This window comes from Perkinsus marinus (genome assembly GCF_000006405.1).
Source record: "Perkinsus marinus ATCC 50983 genomic scaffold scf_1104296962102, whole genome shotgun sequence".
NCBI classification, from domain to species: domain Eukaryota; phylum Perkinsozoa; order Perkinsida; family Perkinsidae; genus Perkinsus; species Perkinsus marinus.
Window position 1 is genome coordinate 295,931 of NW_003205565.1, and position 23,762 is coordinate 319,692.

Here is a 23,762-nt window from a genome sequence, read left to right on the forward strand (position 1 = left end):
TATGTCACTTCACGTAAATCGGGTGAAACTCCATTATTATTAATCACGTCTTCAGACCACTTGTGTTCGATTTTAAAATTTTTTCCTAGTGCGGTAGTCTCCATCGTTTTTTCATGCCAGATCAGAGCTTTCATCGTTGATATGGCAGATACAATACGTCTAGGAATCTGGAAACTTGTGGGATTTTGCTCGGCACGATGGGCGATTCGATCGCTGCTACTACTGGGGCTAGTGCGTCAGTGATTCGAATCACTCATCTTTTTGTGCCACAGCAGAGCGGGACATCAGACTCTTGCGAGTCTAGTGAGGATAGCGATGTTCAGGTAATGTGCGATTGTGGATTTACTCCCGACTGCTATTCTGATCGCAATAATCGTACGAGTCTTCTCTTGTGCATGCGTGCAAGTGCATTTATGGCTGTTCGGTTTCAGGTTCTGGACTTTGCGCTCAGCAGTGGCCTCATATGTGTTGGGTGGATTCACACGCATCCGAGTCAGAGTTGCTTCCTCTCTAGTATCGACCTGCATACTTCACTGGGGTATCAAGTTCTGTGTAATGAGGCTCTGGCCATCGTGGTCGCCCCCACGGACCGTCAGTATCAGCCCTGTGGAGTCTTCCGTCTCACCGAGTACGGCATTGCGTATTTGAAGACGTGTCACCGAAGGGGATTCCATAAGCATAGCGACGCCCAGATGCCGTTGTATGAGGTGGTCGGCGCTCGGGAGTGGACGCTGGTATCTGATGCTGGCGTAACGATCGTAGACCGTCGTATGGGGTGACACTCCTCGAACTTTGTTTTGTTTGAATTCATCACTTCTATGTATCATTATCCAGCCAACGCGATGGGTTGTGCTATGGTGAAGTTGTGGGCAGAGGGAGATCCATCTTACGCGCAAGTTGATCATCATATGTCTGTTATGAGGGCACAGTAGTATCGTTGGACACAGACTGAATTTGAAACGTGTGGTGGTTGTATCGCCCTGCATATGGCTTTGCCCGAACGGCATCGTTAACATTGCTTGTCAACACATGAGGATGATGAATACTAGTAACTGTTGAATTCTCCACTTCGTCGCATGCAGCTTCTGTCCTTGTTAATGGCATCGACTCTGGTGCGGGTGTATGGCCTGAGGTCGATAAGAATGCCGAGATGTGTCGCGTATAGAGCGTTCGCGGCTCAGGGGCGGGCGACACGGTAGTAATAGGCTCCTGTGTGAGAACGTGAACTGTTGATGTCTCTTTGGGATGAGCCTTTCTAGGAGGGCACGCTTCTACCCAACGATCGAATTGTACTAGCATGTCCCTAGGCCACATCCGTCCATGCAACACTTCACAAAGGAGCAAGTGGACGCGTTCCGGGAGGCTAAGTTAGAGGAGAAGCGTGAGCAGATGAGGCAAGAGAGAGCGAAGTTCAAACAATACATGGAGATGGACCAGGAGCGAGAGGTATGGAAGGGGAGCACATGCGCTCAGAGGAGTCAGCGTAGTGTTGATCGTAAGAGATTAATGAGGAGACTGTTGTTATATAGTTTCAAGTTTCTCGTTAGCGATTCACATAGGTGCCGGAAGCAATTTTGTGGCGCAGTGACGGTTGTGGTCGATCAGGCGGAGAAGAAGCTGGAAGAGAAGCCCAGCGAGATAGGGTTTTGGAGGGACTTCCAGATGAGTTTCGTCGAGAACGTTCTTTCTGATAAAATGAAGGCGGTGATGATTCTCTATGGTCTCGATACCCGGAAGAGCGTGCATCATCCTAAGCATCCGCAGATTTCTCCAACAGCTGATTTGGTGAGTCTGCACGCGCTGAAGCGGTAGGAGCGAGGAGCTCAGCTCGTTAAGCAGTGTTGGAGTGTATGTTTGCTTTCCGCAGCAGAGCCCAGGTTTACTTCCCCAGTGGTTATAGAAGTTTACATACCAAAATTTGAGCAGAAGTGTACGGGAAAATATGAGAAATTTTCCCTAAGATTTCCCCAGAATTCTCATATAGTCGCTAATACTTGTAGTGCATATTTTCTCACACCGGTATCCGGAAGGAAATATGAATCGTAATTCGCTGCCTCGTCGGAGTCTGTGATAATTCTCAACAGATACCATCATTCCTAAATATGTGGTTCCCATTCGCTTGGGGGGTTGCCATCGCCTCGAGCATTGGATTCGCCATGCCGGCAGCTGTAGTCTCGGCCAAAGGCCTCACTGCGTTCTTTTTTCTCCGTGGAGGCGCTGCTGCTTCCGCGGTGGGTATTTTCCACATATCGGCGAGTTGTATCTCGGAACAGGTCCTCTGGAATGAGGTGAAGAATCCCTCTACTTCGGAGCCGCCCGAATCAACACCAGTGGTCATCAGGGAAAAGGAGGGCATGAAGTTTGGCTTTTCCCAGCTTACTAAAGGAGAACTCGCACTCCTCAGCTTTATTAATCTGGCAGCTGGAGCCCAGTACATATCTGCGTAGGTGCTTATACTATATGATCATTATATATTACGATGTACAATCTCCATAGGGGGTTACCCGTGATATGAAAAACACTAGTGAAAAACGAGTTTCACGACTACTGCATACCGCGAGTATCGCGTTTTTCACCGAGTTTTACGTCACTTCACGTAAAACGGGTGAAACTCCAAAAATATCAATATCATAATACCAGTATGGATACAGTTATAAGTGCTCTTTTGAAGATGCATTTTTGCTCCACAACACTAGTACTTCAATTGTTCATCCATCTCGGACGTGTTCCTGCCTTTGGGTGGTAGTCTTTCTTACGTGTGTGATTTGTACTGCCTCGACCATAGTGAGTGAGTCCGTGTCTTCAGATTGGTCGATCCGTCCTGGGCATCTTACGCTTTGATTGCTGGTTCCGTAGCGGCTGCAGGGCTCTTCCCCAAGCAACTGGTGAGATTAATTCACTCTGGATCAAGTGCTGATTTCCATTTCAACAAAAAGATATGTGAACAGGGTTTGCATCCTTGATCAGGGAGCAGCAGCCCTCGCCGTCGGGGCTCCACTTGGGCTGATGACAGGCCCGTATAGTGTTCCATTCTTGGAGCTTCTACCTGTGCAGGTGGGAACTTCTTTTACGGTCGTCGGTACTCAAGTGTGAGTAATGGTAAGATACTCTCCCCTTGTGTGGTCAAGGAGGATGACATGTTCATCCTATGAATTTGCTAGTTATCAGTTTATGAACTTGTGATTGTCTATGCTTCGCTCCTTCAGCTCTCTCTGTGGTATGCATCTTCCTGCGTTAATTATGCATTCTGCCATGAGGGCAAGAGTGTGCCAATTGCAATAACAGGAGTGGCGGCTTTCGGTGAGGCTTTCTATGAAAAATGAGGTTTCTCGGTCGGAGTTTTTCCCATTTCTCTACAGGTTTGGCGGCTTACCTGGGCGGTCTGCACCAAGTGTTCACAACATGTTGGTTCCTGAACTCGTCGTTCCTACTGTGGCGCGCGTAGTTCACAGAACAACTCCTGCTATCGAGTCGATCTGCGGTGGGTATGGATTCCCTGGTCAGGCACAACAACGGCTTTGAGAAGGCTGAATGGAAAGCGAGGAGACTGCAGGGTGCAGACTGGATGTCTAAAAAGCACTCAAAGAGCATTCTGCAAGTCGGTGGACTGCTGCTACTGATACTGCTGTGATCGTCTCGAGATATTTCTCGCTTCAGTGGTGGTTCGGTGCTGCGATGGTGATGGGAACCGTGATGGGCAGGAACTTCAGCTCTAGATCTGGCATGGTTCACAGAGAGGCCGACACGGAGAGTATGTCTCTTGAGATGAGGGGAACCAGTGTGGAGCCTCGAACGGCGCGAATGACGTCATGAATCCACTGTGTTGTAGTGGCTTGTTTCTGGCTCTGCCGAATGCGGTTGTGTATGTGTGAGTTGAGTGAGATAATCGGCACTCTTATGAGATACGCGTTGATAATACGAAGACTGCAGTAGCTGGGTTGGTCCTCGTCGAAGTAGCTGTGAGTATTCGCAGCGATGAACTTGGTCTTCGGCTACTTCTGTTGCTCTCTCCTTATGTTGTGCTTGGGTTGTGAGCTTGGATAGGTATGCGGTGTGCTTCTGTATCGACGTGAGGCTCCTATCGCAAGTTTATGGACGAGCCATCTTGACAATATTCCGGGCGCCAGCTACCATTGTGGTTCCCGTACCACCTCGTGAGCGGGAAGGCGCCAACGTGAGGCTCACCGTAACAACGGCTGATCGATCAGTCTCAACAAGAACGAGAGCAGTCTCCCTGCATCAGGGAGGAGGTTGTCGACGGTGAGTCTATCGCATCAGCTCCACCTACTGTGGATTCGCCAGCCTGCGAGATTGGATGACCCTTATCGGTACGGGAGCATGTCACAGGTCTCTTATAAATTGTAAGAGACCAACACCAACACCAGTTGTGAGTTACGATCGGGTTCTGTTGGCAATGATGGTCGAAGATATTCTCGAGTTGGAAGTTGTTACGAGTAGATGCTGTCACATAGGCATCTACTCGAGACCTCATCATGATTTCTGCTCCCTCTGCTCGGTGTCGTGTTGGTTGAGTGCGCGTCACTATGGGAGGATCTTCATGTATGTCGATCTCGGTAGAGGTTCTTCTTGAGGATCTACTCGTCGCGCCCTTGGCAGGCTTAGTTCTCGGCTTAATGACGCTTCCGTGGTGGCAGCAACTTCGAGGGGAGACAGCCTTTGTGTCGTGATCCGGCTCATTTCTTACAACTAGCTCCGGCAAGTCACTCCCTTATCTCTCCTGGGGATTCTAGCTCGGTTAACTAGCTAGGACTCTGTATGTCTTCAGCCTAAGAGTGAATATTGTGCTCCCGACCTATGTTGGAAGTTGCCCGAGTTGGCAACGGTGAGCAAGATACCCTCCTTCCTAGTGTGACGTCCATTAATACAGCTGATGCATACGTTTGATCTCGGAGAATAGTGTGAATGGGCATCGATGTCGCTTCGTTCAGTCTGTTTTTAAGTTCACCTTATATGGCATCAACGGCAGATACTTGGGAATTGCATCCGCAGCGTCGCATGTCTCACTCGCATAGGGACAGCGCGGACACTACTCTTAGTGGTAACTCGTCCGCCAGACCGGATAGTGGTTAGGAAATTCTTCTCAGCCTCAGTCACCCCTTTGACGGCAGAGATCGGTGTACCCGGTAGCAGCCTCTACTTGTTCAGCATTCGCGGTCGGGATCAGCCGGGCATCTCACATCTCATGTGCCAGACTATTGCAGACTTCGATCAGAGCACTTTGCTGGATATCTCCCAGATATGCATCGATGAGCTCCTCATGTTAAGTTTGCTGGTCAAGGTAGGCTCATGCGGTATCGACTCCGTTTTTGATGCCTGTGGCCAGGTTGACGATGAGCATGTGGCTGCCCTCACGAAGGAGCTACTGCTGCCGGCGAACCGCATGGGCGTTTCTGTCAGTGTGCGACAGCTTCACGATGACAGTGGAACTGATTCAGAGGGCGGAGAGAGACCCGCTTCGTTGGAAGGAGACGATGGTCTTTGTGGGTCCGAGGATTGCCTTATCCAGGTTGGTTAGAAGCTGCGTTGACTTCACGGATCACCGTGTGGCTATTTGCTCAGGTCGTCTATCACCCTCCAAAGGGAACAGTAGTTGAATGCCTACCACCAGCACTGCTCCTCAGTGTGTGCTCGATCGTAAGTATAATATCGTCTACTTCGCTCTGTTTTGGTATCGATGCTTTCCTTCTCAGGCAACCCGCGAGGGCTGGAGTGTTGTGTCAGTAGTTCACTTTAACCCGGATGCCCCCTTGTGGGTGCACTCCCTGCAGCTGAGAGTTCGCCAGACCGGGGACTTCCACCCAGAGGAGGCTATCAAGGACGGTGGGCCCGAATCCTAGTCGCCATGCTAGTAATTGATGTGCTCAGATATCTACAATGCCGCATCGCATCCCATGGGGAGCCGCCAAAGGCTCTACCTCCTCCTGCAGGAAGTGTGTCACAGAGTTGGCGCGGAAGTTGTCGTCAGGTCGGCTTCACGAGATGCGGCGCTGTGACATGTGTTTTTCTCCGTGTTATGGTGACATCGTATGAAAAATTCCCGCACCCAGGGAAGTATGAGTAGATAAGTTTCCTTACTATATACGACTCCGATTCCCACTTGATAAGAACAATTCCGAATAGCCGAGATCCTTGTCTTGGTTTAGGTCGCTCATGCATTTCCCTTGTGGATCCTGTCCTTTAATATGGTGAGCTCTCTGTAGGCCTTACGAAGCTCCTTCAAAGCCCAAGCCGAAGTCGCTCGTCGTTTTCGGTCTTTCCGAGGTTTTGGTCTCCAATGACGTACTGATGACACTACTCAAAGAAGTGAGGCAAAACACGTCATAACGCCAAGAGATGTTTTCGAGGCTTTTCGAACTGTCCCTTGTTGTATTATTTTACACTTTCCCTCAGGCCGGCAAAGATTACGAAGGCATTAGAGCTCAGTGTGAGAAGCAGAAGCTCTCCGTGAACGAGACTAGTCATCGTCTCGTTGCGGCCCTTGAAGGTGGTTCGCAGTTCTTCCCTATTGTTGTGATCGAGTTCCCTCTCAGGGGCTCCGCGTGATGTGGTCTCCCGAACCATCGCACAGTTACGGCTGACCAAAGGCGCAAGAAAGGTCTGTCAAGCACTCAAGTGAGTATCGACATCATCATTGTCCATGGAATATTGCGAGTCGGTGTTCAGGTATCTCGGTTTCAAGTTGGCGTTGATCACTTCTAGCGCTTCACAGTCAATTGCGAGGTAGGCTGAGGTTCTCGGTCTGTGATAAGCCCCGACTTTTGAAACTGTTTCCTCGCAGGCACGTTCAGTCAGAACTCGGTCTCGATTACGCCCTTGCTACGGAGATCGAGGTGGACCCATACACCGACAAGATAACTGGCAAGCATGGTACGTTGATGGACAACTTCCGTAAGGTGAGTTTCAAGATTTCTATATTGGCTTCAATATCTCGATCAGGTCGATTATATGAGGCTAATCGCGGACAGAGAGAACATCAGTCAGGAGAACGTCATCGTTGTGGGCGACTACGTCCATGCGGACTACTTGTTTGACCAGTGCGGATATCGGGTATGCAGGGCTGCCGAGCTCTCACTTACTTCAGCGTCGTTTGAATGGCTTCGATCTGAACATGATCGGTCGCGTATTAGATTCATTTCAACTCCCGGCAGCAGGGAGATTTGAGAGTCCTCCTTCACCTGTTGGGCTACTCGGAAACTCACGTGCGTGAGCTTGTTGAGCTCTCACAGACCGGGCCCAACGATTCTTGGAACACCCCCAGCATAGAGGAGCAACTTACTCCAGCTAACTCAACTGTTGTTGCGGAGATGGACACCACTTCTCAAGACGACAGCGATAGAGATGTCGCGCTGGTCAGAAGTAAGGATTGACCGATTACTAGCTTGTCGCATGTAGACCGGTATAGGTACAACATTGACAGACCCGCTAGCTCGCTCGGTGTGGGATCTGGAGCCTCTCGAAGGCGTGTCACCAGACAGTGCCTTGGAGCGCTGCGATATCAGAGTGATCGGTCCGGATGCCCCCGGGCTCATGGAGCTGCTTCTGGGACCTGTTGTGAAGACAGGTGAGGCATTGGTGAGTTGGATAGCACTCTGGAGTTGGTCGAATTTCAGGGACGAGCATTGGTCAGATTGTCACCTACAACTTGCACGGCGTATTTTGCATGGGAATGCAGATCTACGTTACTGATGTCGGTCTTCAATACTTCTATCCGTGGCTATCGCTCTCATATTCAGCCGGAGTCCCGTGACGACTGCCTGAAGGATATTCTCTTCATCACTCATGGTCGGGGTATGGATATGCAGTATTCAACTCAGGTGAACTCTTCCCCTGTCGTGTGAGCGATGTCCTATTACTTCTATAATAGTCGTGCAGATTCACTTCAACATTGCTGTGAACTGTTCCTATGTCGTACTTCACGCTTCGTTGCTGATTACATGCCTCGAATAGCTCAGTACTGGAATATGTATATTATTCTTTCAGGAAAGTTTGCCCACCCTTCCATCGTTCGCTGACCTAGAAAATCCCACTGGACACTCGCCGTCCGATGGTATGTGTAACTAAGCCTATGTCCGGCCGGTTAGTATAGCCGAGTTTTTCTTTAGTACCGTCCTTAGTAGTGACTCTCGTCGAGCAGCCTATTTTGGAGGCGGGGGCGCTTGCAACTATTCTTCAGGTAGGGGTTGTTTGCTGCGTGGGTTCTGCACAGTGCCGACTTTCAAAGATTTAGATTCTCGCTGAAAATAATATGAACATCTCGGTGATTCGACGTTTGGACGAGTCCGATGGAGCCATGAGTGCTCTGCAGTTCGTGCTCAATCCCAGTGATACGCAGACGTCAACTGATGTGAGTCATTGGGAGAAGCGCTTGAGATGATTCTAGAGAAAACCGCATCACGATCATTTTCTGTCTAATACAGTAGTATTCCCCACTCTTTTTTCGTCGGCAGGAAATCCGTTCTTCGCTGCGGGAGAAGCTGCTGGGTGCAAAGTGCGTGCAGAGTGGATGCGTCGATTGCGCTGTTCAGGTGGGCGCTACTGTTGAATAACAGCTTTTTACATAATTTTTCTCCATGGCAGGTTGATGACATCGCGAGGCTCTGTCGTCGGCTCGTTGTCTTCGATATGGATTCTACTCTAGTTGAAGGCGAGGTACATTCGGATTGTAAACTACGTTAGAGTATCAGATCACTCGCAGGTTATTGATGAGCTGGCGAAACTCGCAGGGGTTGAGAAGGAAGTCTCGGCCATCACGTCGAAAGCCATGCATGGCGAAATCGATTTCTTCGAAAGTCTCAAACAAAGGGTAGCCTACGGGTCTGCTTCGCGGTGGCTCTCTTCGAGGTTGATGCACAGGTGGCTCTGCTGAAGGGCGCTTCTGCGAAGTATTTGATCGATGAGGTTGAAAGTCGAATGAAGTTTACTCCTGGTGCAAGGCAATTGACTAAAACCCTCAAAGCTATGGGATTCAAGATGGCCGTTATATCTGGTAAACTGCGAATAGAATGGTCAATAACTCCTCTGAGTGGCGAGGTGACTATTAGTGTGTATATGTGTCAGTTCACACACACACTATCAGGCTACTATATTATTAGGAGACTACTAGTCATCTCTAAAATCAATAAAATGTGTTACCTCATTTTTGGTATTTTTTTGCATAGGCGGTTTCCTACCCTTCGCTCAACATACCAAGAAGGAGCTTGGTTTGGACTACGCTTATGCCAATGAGCTCGAAATAGACTCTAATGGATTACTTTGTGGACGGACGGTAACCGTCATTCACGGAAGTCTTCTCTCGTATTATACACTCCTAATCCAGGTCGGTCCGGTGGTCACTCCACAAAGGAAGCGAAATTTACTAGTCATGCTTGCTAGAGTGGAAGGTGTTCGTGTGGACCAGGTGAGCGTCGCTATGAGGGATGTGCATGGCGACTGTCATTCTTTCATTCCAGGCGATTGCAGTTGGAGATGGTGCTAATGACATTCCCATGCTCACCACCGCGGGTTTGGGTGTGGCGTTCTGTGCTAAGCCGAAGGTTCAAGAACAAGCGAATTTCAGAGTCAACAACAAGGATCTGTCAACTATTCTATATCTTGTTGGGCTCACGCAAGCTGATATTGGCAAGGCTGAAGACGCGTAGATCAGGAAGGTGTACTGCTAGGCCTTGTAATTGTCATTGGAGCTACGTATTTGAACAACGATTATGGAATATGATGAAATGCCCAAGATCTCATGTCATTCACCTTTGCTATCTAGTTGCTGTTTGAATATGCAGTTGTTACGACAATTATTCTTAATAGTCGTTTCTATGAAACTGTCTTTCTGTGTTAGTATATATGTGCTCATGCTAACGTACGAAATCTAGAGAGTCTGTTGGAAGTTGACGTCATGTGTCTGCAATACACTGGTATTAGACCCGCATTGCTGTAACAGTGCGAGGTGATTCAATTGATGGTCAAGAGTCTTGACCATCAATTGAATTACCTTGACTCAAGACTCGTTCTCTCAATTCGAGTGACATCGATCCGTCAACCGGACAGTTGGTTGGGAGTGTGGGAGAGGACCAAACACTGTGAGCCCGAAGCCCGAACCCTCTCCGGGTCTTACCTTGGTCCATAGGTTCACAGATCATGTTTGGTCACACTAACTATGTCACGGAATATGGCCCATGTTTCCTGACATATGTTAGTGTCCCCCAACCAACTTGAGACAAGACTTGAAAAAAGGAAGGAACGAGACTGGTTCATGGGTGGAACCACTTCAGTCTCACAACATACGGTTCGATCGATAATATCAGAATACCCCAACATATTTCTCATTTCGTGCACTTGCTTGAACTTACTTTCTAACGAAACCTTCGCTGACACAGTTGCGGCTTACAGCCACTCTCACTGTTTAAGAAGTGTACCTTTCCCGTATCCTCAACGAAAGATTTCATGGACGCTGGGCGTTGATAACCCTGTCACTCAACAAACAACGCTCAAGCTTAGAAAGTTCAGCACACTAAACACAGGAGGAATCACAATGGGATATCTTCTCCGAGGACACGACGCATTTCATTCAGCAGAGGCTCAGCTTCAACAACCCGTTCATACAGCAAATCTGGAAAGTCATCAGGTCTGTCGAAAAATCTTTCTTGCGGATCACCGAGAGAGTATCTGGGAACGCTATCATCCAACGATAAATATACGGAGACCAAACTTACTTTGCTAATCGATGAAGCTCGCCAGCAGCCATATGTATGGCTAAAACCCGATCGGGAAGCGTTTGAAAATCCCTGGGATAATTCAACAACACCGGCGGCATGCGCGGCTCGAAGCCAGCAACGAGAGAGCCTGCGATGATCGTTTCTCGCCTGGAAAATGAGGAATTTCGACTCACTCAAGTGCCACGCGAGAGTAGCTAGAGCTCTTCGACCCAAATAGGGAATATCTACGACGGCCATTCGAGACTCGGGGCTCAAGAGCCCCGCTTCGCTGAGTAACTCCTTCGCGTGAGTCACATTATTGCCAGTGTTAGTGCTGGTATTTTCTAACACTATGATGAGCTTGCCGTCGAATTCATTCCTATCGAATGATGCTGCTGAGTGACGGTCAAGCATACAAATATCCTTATATTCAACAAGTTTCTCTTTTTCGACGAGGACACCGAGTATCACTTCAAGGTAAATATTGGCCTCGGTAAGATATCTGCAAACGTGGATGATCCGGAGGATTGCATAAGGCATGGGTCGCTCTTTAACCAAAGCTTGGTTTTAAATTTTCCTATTGAAATTTATAATGTGGAAAATTATGGACGAGCCACAAGAGCGAGACCAGCTCCTACTCTTCGAGATCATCCCTCGATTTGTAGCCATGGCGACTAAACTCGATCGCGTCCTTCTCTTTCACCAGCTTCAACTCTTCTGTTTTCGCAAGCCCCTTCAACTTACTCTGAAACGGTACACCTCCAGTGGGTAGCCAAGAAACTGAAGAGACATGAGGTGAATTTCTCTTCCGCTGTAATAGTCCATACATTACCAAGTTCTGCTAGGCCTTCCTTTTCCGCCCAAGCAATCGCGTTTTCACACAACAGTGGCGTTAGCCGTCCAATTCCGCCGGATAAAATGAGGGTCAACTGAATGAGCGAGGCATCACAAGAAATCACAACTGAATTTCGAGATAGTTACCGCTCTTGAAGGGTTCCTCCTGAGGTGCTTGGCTACGATCTGAGCTGCATAAGCGGGAGTCTCCACCATGTTGGCGCCGAGGCACAGCACCTACCATTGCAATCTGTCAATGGTCAACAGCACTCGCTGGAAAGCGTCAGGACGCCTGGGGTTTACCTTATCGACATCATCTCCTAAAGGAGTTTCCAGAGGCACTGCGATGTCCCGACAACAAACATAGTCAAGACACCTCGGCATATTCACAGCATCCTCATATGTCACCAACATTTTCGTCAAGATCTCGGATCTGAATACAAGTGTCTGCAGTCAGATGCACAGGGGCGTGCAGAGTATCGACTTTCAGCGATCAAATGCCGCGGGATATAGTGTGATCGAACCAACGATATACTCCCGAGTGACGAGTTGATCCCAGCACTAGCAAAAACCCGGCGAGCTCATATCAAGCAGTGCACCACCCTTATTGTACTACTCTTTCTGCCAATCATCATCAGCGTGAATGATCCTTTCGGGATCGAGGCCTTGGTGAAGGAGATACCGCCTTTTCGCTAAAAAATACGACTCTACCATATGAAAGGAAACGCACAGTGAGATACTCCATCCAACCGAGAAATATTGACAAACTACAAACTCAATACGAGCGATGATCTCAGCGGTACGAGCCGCAGTAGACGGCTGCTTCCGCAAACCAAGTATGGTTAGCCGTAGGGAACAACGAGAAACTCGCGGAGACAGTTCGATGCCGACACGACTCAGTCGACAATCATTTACTTGCCCTTGCTGACGTTGAACTTGAAGAAACAGATATCGCCATCTAGGACCTCGTAATTCTTGCCGTTCTGGTGCAACTTTCCCGCTGCTTTAACCTAGATAAGAGAGAAAGTTCTTGACCAATGACGTTAGCAACTGATTAATAATGGCTCTGCTTACAGCACTCTCATCGCCGAGTTCCCGAATGTCCTCGTATCGGTAAGTCTCAGCACAGATGAATCCACGCTCCATATCTGTCAGCGAAGAGCCTTCCCAACACCCGATCAACTACATGCCAGAGTTACCAGTGTGAATGACACCAGCAGCCTGAGGGGCCTTGGTGCCCTTCTGGATTGTCCAACATCGGACCTCATCAGGACCGCAAGTGAAGAAGTGGATAAGATCCAAGTAGTCGTAACTGATCATAGAATACCACAAGAGGCGAAGCGACGCGAATTTACCCAGTCTTGATGATCTTGTCAATCATGGACTTCTTCGCACCGGTCTTTTCGAGATAAGCCTTCTTGTCCTCCTCCGAATCACCTGCGATATCGACAATCCTAGCTAGTGTCAAGACTCACACCAATCCGCCCCGCTTACCACATTCTTGGTACTCCATCTCGAAAGCAGCAGAATAAGGAATGATAGGGCCACCGCCGTTGGTGTCGACCCACTCTTTGATCTTAGGCAACCACTTGTTCTTCTGACGGACGAAGTCCCTCTCGCTCATGTTGACCAGGTAAACAGTGGGTTTAGTGGTCAAGAACTGATACCTAATGAGAGTCGCTGATGGGCACGACATGACAGCGACGTAGTACTTGTTGACGATCTCAACTTCCTTAGAAGTCCAGTCATCACAGAGTCTGAGAGGCTTGCCACTTTCCAAGACCTTCTGACACTTAACGAGCGTGTCATACCTGACAAACTGACTGATACAGTCCACAAGCACTGGGACTTATTACTCTTCCTTAAGCTCCTTCATTTTCTTGTTCTGCTCGGCCTTCTTGGCATACTCTGCAGCGCGATTAGTGGCTTGGGCCAGATCCTTGAAGATGAGCTCCGACTGGATGATCTGGAGATCCCGAACGGGGTTGACCTGAACGAGAAAATGTCATTTATTTTTTCCAACAAGTCCCGGCCGAAATTACCTCTCCCTCGGTATGCACGATGTCTTCATCAGTGAAAGCTCTGCATACGTGGTAGATACCATCGACCGACTGGATATTCGACAAGAAGGCATTTCCGAGACCCTGCAAAAGAGAGAAACTCATCATAACACGATTGGTGCTCGACGGGACTGTTACCTCTCCCTCGTGAGCGTTGGGCACTAGACCAGCGATATCCCAGATTCGCAAAACCGCAGCAATGGTGCTCTTGGGCTTGAAAGTAGCCGACAACCAGTCCATCCTGCTCAAAAATATGACAGTAGAAATCCAACCGAGTTCGCCGCTGCCCTTACCTTGCATCAGGAACATTAACAACAGCTTCATGTGGATCGATCGTGCAGAAGGGGAAATTCTCAGCAGGGATCGAACACTGGGAGAGAGAAAACAATAGGAGGTGACAACCAACTGAGAGACTTATGGTACCTTGGTGAGGACGTTGAAGGTGGTGGACTTGCCAACATTAGGAAGCCCGACGAGACCCATGCGAAGAGTGTTGCCTGGTCGACCGAATTTGACCTTCTTCACTTCTTCCACCTTCTTCTTGGGGGCCATGATTGCGAGTGAGAGCGGATGGAATCAAACTGATGTCAACATGCAGCTGTTTCCTTATCAGGAGGCCTGAGATGTCGCTATAGCTTTGAACATGGGAAATATCACGGAGGAGAAAAATTGACAAAAAATCCAAAATTTTACGACATGAAATCTACCAGTAGAATTGATGTTTGCATGGCTAAGGAACATAAAGAGGGCTCATCTAGCATGCTAGAGAAAACTTCGTCTACTACGAGGGAAAGCAACTGCAGACGCCTTCGATCACGAGGGACAAGCAACCACAACTACAGCGCAGTTATCTCCGTCACGCGCCACGAAATTATCACTTCCTTAAATCAGCAAAGCTAGGAGTACTTCGCACTGTAAAGAGAGTACCGCGGCTACTTCTGATCGCCTCGCGAGACGGACTCCCTACTTTTGCAGGTCTGTCTAGATGCTATCAAGGGACTGGAGGGTAGTGCGGCGTGAAAGATTTTTCCATACTCCCAACTCTTCATCTGGCTTAATGTCAAATACATGATGTATTAAAGATCTTAGCGGTAGTTTCAGTAACGAACGCCCGCGTTGTTAGTTGTTTGTCGTCGGCGACGAGAGAGAGCGACGACACGTCACTGCGAAAAGTATTGCAACGTTAGTTTGCGTCGCAAACTCTGCGGTACGGCTGGGGCAATGGCTCCTTGTCGTTCATTTTACGGGAGGCTCTGCTTTGCAGGCCGATCCTTCCGGCTCGACACGCCACCCGTAAGGGTTGCTGTTCTTCATGACACGCGATCGGAGACAAGCTCGCTGTTACAGCGACGCTGTAGTGACTGGTAACTTTGTATGTCGGGATGTAGGAGAGAATGGGTGCGGAAAGGTGATCGATGTGATACAGCAGCATCGTCTACGTGAAAGTTCAGCACATCGACCCCGTAAGAGTTAGCGTACGGTTAACCGCCGTGAGCAAATCTGAAGACCGCAAATCGGCAGAGCCACTCACAAGCAGCAGTCGCCAATTAAAGTTTAGTTAATAAACAGTCAAGATAGAGGGAGAGGTCGGGCTAGACTACGTTCGACCGACACGTGAACAGACAAGTGAATGTGACACTGAGACGGAGCAAAGGAACGTGCACTATGTAGAGTGGCGCGCGCTTTATAACAAAGTGTAGGTCTACGCGTTGCAGAGCTACAAGTGACCAAGATCGTTGCTGATACTTCGGCGAACTTCAAGAACACAAGGCTTGTTTTCAGTCAAAGGTCGACTAGAACAGCCAAGGATCAAGCCAGAGTGAATCCAGATCGGACTAAGTCGTAACGACACGTTAGCGACTCGTTAGCGAGTTCCAAGGTCGTGACACGCAGAAGGTGACGTGACACCTGGATCGATTATCCAATCGACACGGCTATAGGCGAGCCAACCAAGGCCTAGTTTAAGGAATGTCAAGCGACCAAGAAAGCAAGTGTTCCAAAGGTCTACACAACCTAAGGTCTACATACCTCCCCCCTTAGCTTGACGTCATTCCGAAAACTAAGGTCGAACCAATGAAAAAAATGAAATAAGATAAATATCAAAAAAACTCAATAATGCACTAAGTATCACAGAGAACGTCTTCTCTCGTCAAAGGTCCTTTCCAAAGCACCAACAGTGATACTGTAGTCTCGAACCATACCAAGAACTGCACTAAGAGCGTCATCCGTGACTTCACCTAGGTCAGCAAATCGAGAAGCCAAGGTCGTAGTGGAAGGGCACTCCCTAACAGCGTCAATTTGCTCCAAGGGTGTAGTAATCCACTCGTTATCGTAAACCTTGAAAGTGCTTAACGGAATACCAGACCGAAGGTTCATTAGGCGAGTATGAGCCAAGAGAAAACATAGTCGTCGTTCCTCAATGGTCAAACCACTAAAACCACCGTGCTCATCTCTAAAAGGACTGACAAAGGCCTTCTCGCTTCGGGCGAAGAACAGATAGCCGGAAGGTCTAAAGCCGAAGGTAAAGCCAGCTCTTAAGAGACGTTGTAGCGCGTCCTCACAATGGCGACGACAACAAAAGAACAAATTACAACTATTCATAGTACTTCCCGAAGGTCGGCCGTGTCTGGTGTGGTAGGTCACCAAGTGCGGATAGGCACCACACTCGTAGCAATACCTCAATAGAGCGGAAGCCGAAGGTAACCAAAGGCCATCATCTCCACCGCAGGAGTTGAGGATGCCATGACACAGTAACACATTGCCAACCAAAGGTCGGTGGATGAAGTCGTCGTGGACCAGTCCAGCCATCACAGCATGGTCAATAATCCAAGGTCCGTTAAGGGCCTCGAAACATGTTTCACCTAAGGTCTGACGCTGAGCAGCCAAGTAACGGCGCCACTCGCGACCAGGACCATAAGATTCGCTTCGACAATAGTCCCAGACCCAAGCATAGCGATCATGATGAGTCCTTCTCTCAACATACTTAGGCACCAAGTGAGCGTAATCGTAGTCATTACGAACAGAAAAGGTCACCTGTAAGTTGTTAACAGAAGTAGAGGATGTCGAAGGTCTTGAAGTAGGCGTCGATGTAGACCAAACTGTACCAGGTCTCGGAGGCATCATACGGGACGAAGAGGAACCCAAAGGTCCAAGCGAAGCCTTAGGGAAACTCCTTGAAGCAGAACGCCAATCCAAAGGTGCCGGAGTAGAGGACGGCGGCCAACCTGGGGTCACCGGAGGAGTACGAAGGCCTCCCGGTGTAGACATACCAGCACGGGCATTACGGGGACGAAGGTTAACACGAGACGGCGTAGCAGACCTAGACCAATCCCAAGGGCCATACCTATGAGTAATCCCAGCAGCCACACTACCTCCACGACCATTAGTAGCGGTAGTAGGCGGGGCCTTAGCAGTAGCCGTAGCCGTAGCTGACAAAGGTCTAACGGGAAGGGGCTGCGGTGAGACGGGCTCTTCGGGGAGGTCGTCAGAGTCACTCTCGGGAATCTCGTGTAGACTGCTCATAACCGAAACAGCGTCGATGGCAGAGTCAGCGGCGTCCGACATGTCGTTAGGGGGCTCGACGATACGGCGAAGGTTTTGTAGAAACGAAGGGCAGGCCACGCCCTCATCTCTAGCGAACTCTTCTAGCCTGCGACCAAGTTCCTTGTGCTCAGCTCTAGCGTCGGGTAAGGTCGAGTCCACAAGGGCCTTACGGACTTCATCGAGATAATAATCAGCACGATGAGGTTCCTTCAGGCGGAGCCTAGAAACAAAGGTCGCACCCCTCGGGGACAAGGTCGAGACAAAGTCGCTGACGGCGGCGTCATCAAGCTCGGCTTCGAGAACATACCAAGGGCGAGTTAGTTTAGCTCCCATGTCAACGGAGATACCAAGGTAGCGGTTCAAAACGTGTCAGCAAGGAGACGTTCATCGCACACGTACTCCAGGCGGCAAAATCGATCAAAAATACGGGCGCTCTTTACACGGCGCATGAAGCTTCAGCAATAATCAAAAGAACAGTAACAATAATATTAGTTTATCTCAGGATATCTCAGGATATCCAAGCAGGTCAGCGTATAGCAGCAATAAGAACGGGACCAGGCCGAGGTGGATAGCAATCCAGAGGCGCGCATAGAGAATAGTATCAACCAAGGTAGGTCTTCTTACATAGCTACTGGGGCCTCCGAGAACTCTCTTTCAGACCACCAGGGCCAAGAAAGCTCGGGTCGAATCGTACAACCGGATGCGGCTGTCGTCGTGGACGATCTCTGGTGAGAGTCCACTCTTGCGGAATCTCATAAGACGGAGCATCATCAGGATCCTCATTCGCCGACTCGAACTCTGGTGCTTCATCGTTAGAATTCTCGTTCTCAGGAGCAACAGAGAGTGGCGACACGGGAGCCTCGGACGGAAGGTCGTCTTGTGGAAGAGCATCTACTACTTTGGCAGGTTCGGGTTCATGTTGGGAGTGTCGTTCAGAACCGTTTCCGGGGGCAGGTGTTGAGTTCTCAGTAGGCGGGACGGATACATCCGAAACCTCCTGGTCTTCAACTTCCTCTTCCTCCTCCCCCCTTAAGAGAGAAGGGTGCGGTGAGAGAGGTGGCATAGAAAGGTCGGACTCGGAGTCACTATCGGCAGCCGGAGTAGTACCAGGGCCGGGTGGGGTCGGGGGAACCGCAGCACATTCTGACCGGAACGTTGGCGGAACCGAAGGACTAGTAGGAACCTGGGGGTCTACAGGACCTACACCCACATCTCGCGATACGAAATTAACTTCGACCGGACAGTCAGGTGACGTCGGCGGGAATACCGGGACATCGTCGAAGGTAGGGTCGACGTCAGGAATGATAGCTTCTCCGAGTATAGCACCTGCTTCACCGTAGACCATAGTAGCCACATCTTCGGGTAGATGATCGGGTTGAATTGGGTCCAGAAGTAGATGATCCACAGTAATAATCTTCCGTCGGCGTGTAGCCGGATGAACAATTTCTAAGGTCTTGTTGTTAAGGCCAGGCAGAGCGTTAGAGACAAACCAGTTTCCTTCCCATCGGGGATCCAGTTTATTAGACCGGGCAGGACCTAAGGTCTCTAAGCGAACTCGTAGTCCAGGGCGAAACAACCTAAGCTTAGCCTTAGAGTCGAACGTTGCCTTGTACACAGTGGCAGCATGTGTAACACACTGGTCAACGTTATCAAGAATTCTAGCTCTAGTAGAACTCAAGAAGTTGGCATAGGTCTCGGGGTCGAAGAAGCGGGTCTCGACACTATCCAAATCCGGGAACCAAAGGTCAGGCGGGTTCCTACCGTACATCAAGTAGAAAGGAGACGCCTTAGTCGCCGAATGGATACTAGTATTATAGTACCAGACCATAGAGCCTAAGTGACGTTGCCAGTCATACACCGAGTCCACATGAGTCCTAACCATCTTGAGAAAGGTCTGGTTGAACCTCTCAACGAGGCCATTCCCAGCCGGATGATAGACGGAACTCTTGGACTTGCGGACACCGAGCAATCCCAACGTCATCTTGAACAACCAAGATTCGAACGGAGGGCCTTGATCCGAATGTAGTCGTCGTGGAGGACCAAATAGCAGGAACAGTTGAAACAAGGGCCGAGCAACATCCAGCCAGGTATGTTGTCGCAGGGGTACCACATGAGCCCATTTCGTAAAGTAGTCTTGCATAACCAGTAGTGTAGAGATACCGTCCGGATTCGTAGGAACCGAGAGTAGGTCCACAGCTATGGTTTCCCAAGGTCTGCCTATCGGAACCGGCATCAGCGGCGCCGGAGCCGGTGAAGGTCTTTTAGCATCCAGACATCGCTGGCACTGAGCCAAGGCATGCTCAATGTCGCTAGCCATGCTGGGCCAATAACCATATAGTTCCACCTTAGGCAGTACTTTGTCGACGTTGAAGTGACCAATCTCTTCGTGGAAGTGTTCGATGAACGTTGGTCGTAGAGAGGCTGGTATAACAGGAACCCAGCGCCGTCCAGTGTAGGAGGTGGGAGCACGTTCTCGAACAACCAATCCATCGGCAATACCAAGAGTCCTCCAGACCCGTCTATAAGGTCGAAGGTCACGTTCAGTTAGCTCGTTACGTCGTAGGGGCTCGGAACTTAGTAACCGTTGATACAACCGTCGAAGTACAGGACAATTCTTCTGCGATTGAAGAATATCCTCCTTCGAGTAAGCGTCCTCCAAGGTCACCACACCAACGGGCAGGGCAGGCGGCGCGTCGATCGAATCCGTCGGAACAGGACGAACCCGTGACAGAGCGTCGGCACGAAGATTCTTCTTACCCGGTACATAAACCACGTCAAACTGATACTGTTGCAAAGCTAGCAACCACCGTTGCAACTTTGACGAAGTCGCAGTCTTCAGCCATTGCAAAGGTCTATGATCGGAGAATATCTTTACCCGGAGCTGGTAACCAAGATGCAGATGTCGAAATCGTTCAAGACACTTGAGAACGGCGTAGGCTTCCTTCTCGTAAACCGGCCAGTTCAACTGAGAACCAGTCAGAGTCTGGCTATAGAATGCCAAAGGTCGGCCGTCTTGTTCCAAGACGCCACCGATAGCATAATTAGAGGCGTCGCAAGCCATCTCAAAAGGCCTTGAAAAATCAGGGTACTCCAAGTACGGAAGGTCGGTCAACGCTTTCTTGAGGTCTTGAAAGGCGATCAGATGCTTCTCATCCCAAAGCTCAGCCACCCGGTCTTCCTCCCTCGCAGCCGTAGTGAGCAGTTTCTGTAACGCCTTAGAACGGTCAGCGAAGTGGGGAATGGAATGGCGGTAGTATCCAACCAACCCGAGGAAACTCCTAAGGTCTGTTGCCGTACGAGGGGTAGGCCATGCCGAAATAACCTTGACCTTGGTCAGGTCTGGAGACATACCATCCGCGGAGTAGCGGTGCCCAAGGTAGACAACCGAGTCCATACCAATCGAGCATTTGTCTCCAGCCAAGGTCAGACCAGCTTCCCGAAAAGCCTCGAAGATCAACCTCAGGTGACGGAGGTGTTCCTCAAGGGAACTCGAGAAGACAAGAACGTCGTCCAAGTAAACGCGGACGAAGTCAAACTTCCCAAGGACCAAGTCCATCAACCTTTGGAAGCTGGCAGGCGCATTGCACAGTCCGAAGGGCATCCGGGTCCATTCGAAGAGAGGGAACCCTGGGCCCGGACAGAAAGCAGTCCGTCGCCGATCCGAAGGTCGAACCTTCATTTGCCAGTACCCGCTACGAAGGTCAATAGTAGAAAATACCTTCGCACCGACTAGGTGTTCTTGAACATCGTCAGGCCGGGGTAGCGGATACGAGTCGACCCTAGTGACCTTGTTGAGCGACCGGTAGTCGACACACATTCTAACCTTCCCATTTTTCTTAGGGACGAAGACACAGGGGAACTTATAAGGAGAGGTGGATCGGACGATCAAGCCGTCGTTCTCCAGCTCCTCAAGCTGCGCTGTAATCTCCGCACGCCATTTATGGGGCAAAGGTCGAGTGCGCTCGGCGATAGGATTGTCATCGGTCACTATAATAGCGTGGTCCACAAGGTCGCAATGACCGGGCTTGTTCACAAAAAGGTCACCAAACTCCTCGCATAGGGAGCGGTAGCGTGATACACCAGGTCTCGACTCCTCGAAAGTCGGGTAGGACTTATCCTCGTCGTGAAAGTCGGGGACAGCATAGTCCGAGGAAATAGCAAGGTCATCGTCTAATAGCACATCCGGGGAGATTCCCGGCGTCGGCCAAGCCTCCGTGTCCTCAGTACCAGTCGTAGTGAAGGCTCTGAACTTGGGGTACTTCACGGAGTCGCCCGAAGGTCGGACGGCGGCAATAACCGATTTGCCTAGAACCACGTCCACACCTTTGATCTTGAAGTCTACCAGGTTAGCATGGGTAGAAACAGGCTGGAAAGCCTTAGTTAAGGCGACATCGGACTCGTCGGATGTCCGTACCGGATCTCCGTCACCGCCCCACGAACTAGGGCCATCCCGTACCGTTCGTCCGACAGATCGTCCTCGAGTAGGGCTTGTCGCCAACATAGTCTGTGTAGACGGGCTAGCACCACCCATTGTACCTTCCATCGTAGGGTGCAATAGAGGTGCAGTGCGTGTAGCGGGACTTCCCACTACAGGATAAGGTCTTCCCCTACCATAGGATGGGTTGACGGAAAACATACATCGGACCGAGGCTCGATTGGATCGAGATATCGAAAATCGATCGATTGTTCGGTGCTAATCAATCGAGGATGCTGCGGCGGGCAGACGAATCGATTCGATTCGAGGAATCGATCCACCTCGAAATTCGAAATTCATTGAAATGCTCTCCTACGTCAGCATTGAGGGTTACTTATAGGGTCTACAGCACCTGTCATATTATTGCAACAATTCAGGATGCCTTTAGCAAAGCACTTCCACGAGAAGAAAAAGTAAGGGTCGAGGCTAGACCGCTCAGTTGATAGCCACAGGCACTGGGAGGCTGTCTGATTATCTGACTCGGATAGACTCCATCAGCGAGATACTGAATATCCGCGCACGACCTTGCTGTTCGCCCGAGGCGAGTCGCTTTGCTGTGGCACGCTGCCAATTGCGGCGACAGCCAGATATTCTGCAGATGCCGATTCCCCGGGTCGGAAGGATGGTATTCCCCGGGTTCGGTCAGATTGCGCGTTTGCCTCGAGCCTCGACGAACCCTCGAGATAGTTCTTCGGTAATTCAGAAGAAGATTATCCAAATACTATTTCTGAGCATAATCCACACCGCAAATTCAATATCCCTAGTAGCGGCTACTAAGTAGCCTAATAACTCTAATAGTTATCGCATATAGCATAGGTTCAAAAATCCGGATTCTTCGCCCCGCCCCTAAATTACTCAATCCGTCCCTAAATATGCCACATGCGTTCTAAAGTTGGATGAGTCATCCGCTATCGTTACAGCTTCTCTGAGACTGACAGTTTCTGTCTCAGTGACCCATACCAGTATGCTTAGCTAATAAATGTAGTTACGTGGTGGAGTTCAGTACGCTCAGTACGTGTTCAGGGCGGCCATTGGCCGCCGGCCAAGATCAGTAGATAGCACGGCTCAACACAACGATGTGAAACTAGATTGATCATTGCGTCGGCCAAGGTTTCGAAACGTTCAAGCCAGTGGCTGGTCAAGTTCGAACATGTATCTTTCAGACGGCCAGGGTCAAGCGTGATGCACATGAGTTTTCCTCAAGATGTCATGGCAGTCAACAAAGCCACGTGACATGCTTGCAGTGAAGCTTCAGGGACGCTCGGGTAGCTTGAAAAGTTAGGGGCCGGTACGAGTCATTTAGGGGCAGATTGGGCAATTTAGGGGCGGATTGAGTACCTTAGGGGCGACGAATCTAGGGGCGCGGATGAGCAGGTGCCGGGTTTCAGTGGTTCCATTGTGCGCAACTTTTCGAAATAGAAAATACATAAAAATGCCGGAGCCTTGGATCGAACCGGCGCCCCTAAATCGAAAGAATCGATTCGAGATCGATTCTCGGTTACCGGTATCGATATTGGACCAATCGATTGTATAACCTCTGGGACCGAATCGATTCGAGATCGAGCCTCGAAACTCGAAAAGTTCAGAAGTATGACGGAAAAATGTGCCATAAAATCATGGCCGATAACCATGTCGTAGGCCAAGGTGTCGACCACAAGAAACACCATTTCGAAGGTCTCGTGAGGCTTACTAGCGTCAAAAACAGGGTTCGGGGAATCGTACAGACGCAAGCTCAGTCGACAGGCTCCGAGTATACCGAATGGCTTCTGGTCGATGGTCACCAAATCTATATTATTACAGGGAAGTATAACAGCACCACTAGGTAGGAACCGGCGGTGTACCAAAGAAAAACAGCTACCCGTATCAATACAGGCCTTCAGCGGCTGGGTAACTTGGAGATTGGTCAACAGTTCGGCATGTAAAAATAGACCAACCTCTGCGCCGAACGTACAGAGGTATATCGTCGGGTCCGGCGGTTGAGGACCCCTCGTCAACCGCCGTCTTAGTTTCCCGACGACGAAGGTCCGGCCTTAGAGCCGTCACCTCGTCTAGTGGGGCAGCTACGGGCTAAATGTCCGTCGCCTCCGCACAGATAACAACCGGTAGAGAACTTCTTCTGGGCACAGTCCTTCGTGGCATGGGGAC

General features: G+C 49.8%; 7 protein-coding genes across 7 annotated transcripts in view; 3 read left to right on the forward strand and 4 right to left on the reverse strand.

The window, feature by feature from the left end:
- The window catches only part of Pmar_PMAR017340 (amsh, putative), a gene marked incomplete at both ends in the record, with an annotated part of 1,226 nt that extends 447 nt beyond the window's left edge, over positions 1 to 779 (forward strand). Inside the window, 2 exons of the mRNA XM_002772064.1 lie at positions 149 to 323; positions 432 to 779. Of these exons, the coding sequence (XP_002772110.1) occupies positions 149 to 323; positions 432 to 779 (523 nt within the window). The remainder of the gene's footprint in view (positions 1 to 148; positions 324 to 431) is intronic.
- A 541-nt stretch (positions 780 to 1,320) lies between these two features.
- Pmar_PMAR017341 (phosphoserine phosphatase, putative) lies at positions 1,321 to 9,777 on the forward strand (the record flags this gene model as incomplete). Its single annotated transcript, XM_002772065.1, has 33 exons — positions 1,321 to 1,446; positions 1,606 to 1,785; positions 2,085 to 2,231; positions 2,274 to 2,443; positions 2,807 to 2,885; positions 3,014 to 3,054; positions 3,505 to 3,598; positions 4,209 to 4,260; positions 5,106 to 5,299; positions 5,345 to 5,527; positions 5,581 to 5,655; positions 5,712 to 5,841; positions 5,887 to 5,986; positions 6,222 to 6,324; positions 6,412 to 6,505; positions 6,552 to 6,633; positions 6,685 to 6,741; positions 6,800 to 6,914; positions 6,958 to 7,068; positions 7,248 to 7,377; positions 7,424 to 7,582; positions 7,632 to 7,708; positions 7,755 to 7,835; positions 8,002 to 8,068; positions 8,139 to 8,194; positions 8,249 to 8,365; positions 8,469 to 8,546; positions 8,599 to 8,670; positions 8,717 to 8,824; positions 8,875 to 9,007; positions 9,180 to 9,286; positions 9,338 to 9,418; positions 9,471 to 9,777. 33 exons carry the CDS (start codon positions 1,321 to 1,323, stop codon positions 9,657 to 9,659), a joined length of 3,588 nt encoding a protein of 1,195 aa, XP_002772111.1. The 3' UTR covers positions 9,660 to 9,777.
- A 1,563-nt stretch (positions 9,778 to 11,340) lies between these two features.
- Pmar_PMAR017342 (hypothetical protein) lies at positions 11,341 to 12,254 on the reverse strand (the record flags this gene model as incomplete). The annotated part of the gene is made up of 5 exons (XM_002772066.1): positions 11,341 to 11,486; positions 11,539 to 11,635; positions 11,688 to 11,777; positions 11,844 to 11,973; positions 12,157 to 12,254. The coding sequence occupies 5 exons, from the start codon at positions 12,252 to 12,254 to the stop codon at positions 11,341 to 11,343; spliced, it is 561 nt and encodes a 186-aa protein (XP_002772112.1).
- A 105-nt stretch (positions 12,255 to 12,359) lies between these two features.
- On the reverse strand, positions 12,360 to 14,152 carry Pmar_PMAR017343 (GTP-binding protein, putative; the record flags this gene model as incomplete). The annotated part of the gene is made up of 11 exons (XM_002772067.1): positions 12,360 to 12,550; positions 12,615 to 12,688; positions 12,740 to 12,852; positions 12,896 to 12,977; positions 13,035 to 13,207; positions 13,253 to 13,351; positions 13,397 to 13,530; positions 13,583 to 13,684; positions 13,739 to 13,841; positions 13,894 to 13,970; positions 14,024 to 14,152. 11 exons carry the CDS (start codon positions 14,150 to 14,152, stop codon positions 12,452 to 12,454), a joined length of 1,185 nt encoding a protein of 394 aa, XP_002772113.1. The 3' UTR covers positions 12,360 to 12,451.
- A 2,491-nt stretch (positions 14,153 to 16,643) lies between these two features.
- Positions 16,644 to 17,476, reverse strand: Pmar_PMAR017344 (hypothetical protein; the record flags this gene model as incomplete). Its single annotated transcript, XM_002772068.1, has 2 exons — positions 16,644 to 16,759; positions 16,825 to 17,476. The coding sequence occupies 2 exons, from the start codon at positions 17,474 to 17,476 to the stop codon at positions 16,644 to 16,646; spliced, it is 768 nt and encodes a 255-aa protein (XP_002772114.1).
- Positions 17,477 to 17,771: 295 nt separating this feature from the next.
- On the reverse strand, positions 17,772 to 21,674 carry Pmar_PMAR017345 (Retrotransposable element Tf2 155 kDa protein type, putative; the record flags this gene model as incomplete). Its single annotated transcript, XM_002772069.1, has 1 exon — positions 17,772 to 21,674. One exon carries the CDS (start codon positions 21,672 to 21,674, stop codon positions 17,772 to 17,774), a length of 3,903 nt encoding a protein of 1,300 aa, XP_002772115.1.
- Positions 21,675 to 23,233: 1,559 nt separating this feature from the next.
- The window catches only part of Pmar_PMAR017346 (oxoacyl-acp eductase, putative), a gene marked incomplete at its 5' end in the record, with an annotated part of 2,909 nt that continues 2,380 nt past the window's right edge, over positions 23,234 to 23,762 (forward strand). The window contains one exon of the mRNA XM_002772070.1: positions 23,234 to 23,296. Coding sequence (XP_002772116.1) covers positions 23,234 to 23,296 — 63 coding nt within the window. The remainder of the gene's footprint in view (positions 23,297 to 23,762) is intronic.